Source organism: Pleuronectes platessa, chromosome 14, assembly GCF_947347685.1.
Source record: "Pleuronectes platessa chromosome 14, fPlePla1.1, whole genome shotgun sequence".
NCBI classification, from domain to species: domain Eukaryota; kingdom Metazoa; phylum Chordata; class Actinopteri; order Pleuronectiformes; family Pleuronectidae; genus Pleuronectes; species Pleuronectes platessa.
Genome location: NC_070639.1, coordinates 20,606,493 through 20,610,854, shown reverse-complemented (window position 1 = coordinate 20,610,854; position 4,362 = coordinate 20,606,493). Strand labels below are relative to the sequence as shown.

The 4,362-nt window shown below is 42.3% G+C and overlaps 1 protein-coding gene across 1 annotated transcript; it reads left to right on the top strand.

Moving 5' to 3' along the window:
* The first annotated feature begins 671 nt into the window (after positions 1 to 671).
* LOC128455876 (putative methyltransferase DDB_G0268948) lies at positions 672 to 4,087 on the top strand. The gene is made up of 6 exons (XM_053439827.1): positions 672 to 973; positions 1,069 to 1,229; positions 1,870 to 2,086; positions 2,576 to 2,679; positions 2,808 to 2,945; positions 3,441 to 4,087. The coding sequence occupies exons 1-6, from the start codon at positions 863 to 865 to the stop codon at positions 3,535 to 3,537; spliced, it is 828 nt and encodes a 275-aa protein (XP_053295802.1). The 5' UTR covers positions 672 to 862; the 3' UTR covers positions 3,538 to 4,087.
* The last annotated feature ends 275 nt before the right edge of the window (positions 4,088 to 4,362 follow it).

Here is a 4,362-nt window from a genome sequence, read left to right as displayed (position 1 = left end):
ATTTGTTGTAACTGCTTCAGTGTGACTTCTTTATTTTGTGCTATTTTTCTAAATTTCTGTTGAAGGTAACTTGTCACTTCTACTTTGTGCAACATGAAAATATGTGTAGTGTAATGACACTAGTGACATCATACTGCATTGCCATTAAAAGTACTTTCTGAAGACGCCAATAATACAACAAAAAAGACTAAGTACTTCTTATATTTAATTGACAACCAGATATAACTGATACATTGCAGAATCAAGATTAAAATTCCAATGATTATTATATAAGCAGTTTATTATTAATGTCCTCACAGCCCTTGCAGGAAATGGACCGAACTAAATTCTGCTGACCAGCAGCTATAGAGGTTTATAAGCAGTGACTGTTAATAATTAACAACCTTAGTTAAAGAGTACCATGAGATTTAGAAGCCAACAGACGCACACACTTAGTTGCACACAACACGTCTTTGCAATACTATAGTTACACACTTACGTATCATACCTCAGCCACATCAATCCTCACCAGCTTGTTCTGACATCACCCATGAACCGACCCAGACCTGTGAGCTTTGCCTAAATGTGTTATTTTTATTATTACATTCAGGTCACTCAGCATTGTTGCACACAGAGAGGGAGCTGTCCCTTTAAACACCCTCATTATGAAACACACCACATACCAGCAGAGATAAAGGAGCCTCCCATTTCCCTTGCACCCCGTTGTTTCCCTCTTGTGTGTGTGTGTCTATGCATGTGTGTATGTGTGTGTGTGTGGTTCTGAATGCCTGCCTGCAGACGAAATAGAAGGTAAAGTCGATTTTTTTTTAGCTCTTTATGAAGCTTATGATAAATCAGCTGTTCACGGAGGCATCAGTTAACAATGGCTCACCGTCTGTTTGAGGGCAAGAAGCATGCAGCTTCTTACTTAAAGTACAGGGTCTCCCCATCAGAACATCTTATACAACAGGTCCTTGGATTCCTGGAAAAACGGGTAAGTGCAAGTGGGAAGAGGATGACAGCCTCTGGAATATTAAGTACTGGAGGAGAAATGTTAAAACTAACTGCACAGCGATGTTATTTTGACAGAAAGCTCGTCCCTTTGAGCTGGCAGTGGATGTGGGTTGTGGCTCGGGACAGGGCACTCAGCTGCTGGCCCAACACTTTGCTTCCGTGGTGGGGACAGATGTGAGTCCTGCCCAGCTGGATTTGGCTGTCCAGTATGCCCTGGAGGCAAACATCACATATAGGTGAGCATGGACTAACCTGCAATCAGGATTCATATTTTTATTCTTGAACTTAACAGTTGTTAGTTTGTTTGTGCCATGTTTGCCTGGCTACAGAGGGAGAAATCAAGCCAACCATTCCAAAAATGCATGGCGAGATATCAAGATAACACCAATATTTTATATTTACTGCTCTGTTGAGCCACTTGGCGACAAGAGAGAACAATGGGAACCTTGTCTGGTGAAAGTCGGTCATGCTGTGAGGCCCACACTGCAGAACCAACATACAGTCAACTGAATAATAATCCCCTATGTATTGTTTGGCAATATAATATAAAGAACACAAATATTTAAAAAATGAATACGCAAAGCATGGAGAACATTGATTAAATAAACCCAGTATCAATGGAGTATTTATTCCCAATGTTTGAGATATTTTAGAATATCTATATTAGTATCAGTAAAACCTAGATGGTTACATGGTGGACTTAATCATGTATTGCATTGGTGCAACATTAAAACTCAGAAATGAATAGTTTAATCTGATTTAGTGATTTTTGTACTTAAAAATCCATTAGTTGTACAATGTGGAAAGGCCCATATTGCGTTTCACCTGGTGTGTGTGTGGAGTTTGATTCAGTTCCTGCTGCCTTCCCATCTTCAGAGAGTGTGCGGCTGAGGAGCTGCCGTTGGCTGACAGCTCAGTGGACCTGCTGACGGTTATGACTGCGTTCCACTGGTTCGACAGGCCACGCTTTCTCCTGGAGGCCCACAGAGTCCTGAAGCCCCGCGGCTGCCTGGCTCTGCTCAGCTACACCATGGACATGGAGCTCAGCTACGACGGCTGCTGCTCGCAAGCACTCAACCAAGTCTGCACAGAGGTACACGCAGAGTGAGAGAGGTTACTGTGAATGTGCACATACATACAGATTTCAAATGTTTTTTCCTGTTATAGAAATACTTACATGTCAGGACACATGATAAGGTAAATGAAAAGCATGTGTACCCGCATAATAAAGATAGCAGGGATCAATCCTGCTTCAGGGAACCATTCATAGTCATGACCTGTTCGTAAATCTGCATATTGAAAGACCAGAGTCCCATGAGGACTGTGGGCTGTGAGTATGAGGACAGCATTTTACCTTTAATATGTAAGATTGCACGTGTTCAGACAGGATTCATCCCACTGACACAAACCAAACAGGCAAATATCATCAGAGCAAATACAAACAACACAAGCAAATCACATCGCACAACATCGCCATCTAGTGGTTATTATTGTGTTAAGCCCATCAGTTAGTAAAACACCTGACTCATGTTGTGTATAATGACATCAGTGGGTTGATGGACTCTTCTGATGATTTGATCAGTTTTATGCAGCTTTAAAACTCTACCGCGACCCTCACATTGGTCCCAGCACTATTGAGTTGTACCGGGCGGCGTATGAATCCATCCCTTACCCGGACAAGGAGTGGTGAGTGAACACATTCCTCTCTCTCAATTCTAAATATTAATTTCCAATCTTTGTCACTTCGGTCAGTACAGTAGTATGATTTGTGTGTGTGTGTGTGTGTGTGTGTGTGTGTGTGTGTGTTCATAAAGGCAAGAGTGTGTGAGAGTGAGAAAGGCCATGCCTCTGTCCGGCTACATGGGGATGGTGGAGTCTTTCTCCAGCTATCAGATTCTGCTGAGAGCCGACCCGCAGAAGGCCGAGCAACTCTCCCAGGACATCTGTCAAAAGTAAATACTGATGCACCACACTATGCACACGCATGCAAATAACACACATGTCCGTGAAAATGAAGAAAAATGACTCATATGATGATATTATTAGTATTATTAGGAAATTACCTGTGCCAAGGATTTCATATTTCTGCCCTGTCTGGTTGTTTGTTGGTTTGTTGGTTTGTATCTTTATTTGTTTGTGAGATAGAAACTTTCTGGAGAGATTTATTGAAGAACCTATTAAATTTAAGTGATGATCCGAATCTCGAATTTAGTTTTTAGTCAGGGAGAAATGAATATTTAAGGGACACATATCTATGAGTGTGTGACATCTGGTGCAGCTTCATTGAATTTAAGGAGACTGTTGAGACTTAGGGGGAGGTTTGCACCATTCTAGTTGTTATATGACACGCTGAGAGATAAGATCTGCCACAGGAACAGGATGTTGTCCCTGACTTTACTCTCTGAATGACTCATAACACTTTATTTCCCATGCTCCTCTCTGTCCAGGCTGAAGTCCGTGATGCAGGTGACCTCAGCAGAGGCAGAGGTGGTGGTGGCTGTGAAGTATTACTACCTGCTGGCCTGTAAACCAGAGGAGGCCTGAGTCCGACACCTCTCACACTTTCAACACCGGCCAGCAATGTCGTGGACACAGGAGATCTATGTGTGAGGTTGTTTTATAAAATACCACTAGAGGGTGACATTCGAATCAAGACTCCATGTGTTTATTGTCTCTGCTTTCACAGTCTATGTTAATTTTGTTGGGCAGTTTTTCATGTGGCCTTCATCCACTTTACATAATCTCAGAGACGTATATTCTCTTTATTTGCAGACCACTGTAGTTTTATTTGCCCTGACTCCTCCACAATACTGATTTTGCGTCGAATCTTCATTTGATTTTATCAGCAGTAATTAAGATTTCAATGATAGAGGTGATGAACCTCATAGTGGGATTCTTCTGCTGGAGACAGACACACATTAGAAACTGGCAGAGAGGAGGCATTAAGCCTTCTGTCTCATTGCCTGACTCCACTTGACTGATAATGGTGTTCTGAGTGGACGAGTTTGTTTTCCTCTGCATTTCTCTACACTGTGCCAGCAAGTTGTGCGTCCTCAGCTGTCAGTCACATGTTCTCAGCTCGACTGAGCCACGTTCCACCTGATGAAGAGCAGACTGGCGGCTGAGAGGCCGCCAGTCTGCAAGCGGAGAAGCTGCGGAGAAGCTGCAGTGAAGCTGGATCACCAGGGGACATTCAAAGAGTCGGCTGATAGCTGTGGGTCAAACACCTCTCACTGACTACACATAATATTGAATATTATTAATATCTCTTGATACTTTACAAAAAAATTGTATTTCAACATTTCAGTCTACTAGTCAGACGACCTGAATGGAATTTTAAACATTCAAACAAACAAAACACAATGTACA

Excerpts from the sequence above, each read along its gene's own strand:
- LOC128455876 (XM_053439827.1), top strand. The coding sequence starts at position 863 with ATGGCTCACCGTCTGTTTGAGGGCAAGAAGCATGCAGCTTCTTACTTA. Across the intron at positions 974-1,068 it reads TTGGATTCCTGGAAAAACGG|AAAGCTCGTCCCTTTGAGCT; the intron begins GTAAGTGCAAGT and ends TTATTTTGACAG. Across the intron at positions 2,087-2,575 it reads TCAACCAAGTCTGCACAGAG|TTTTATGCAGCTTTAAAACT; the intron begins GTACACGCAGAG and ends TGATTTGATCAG.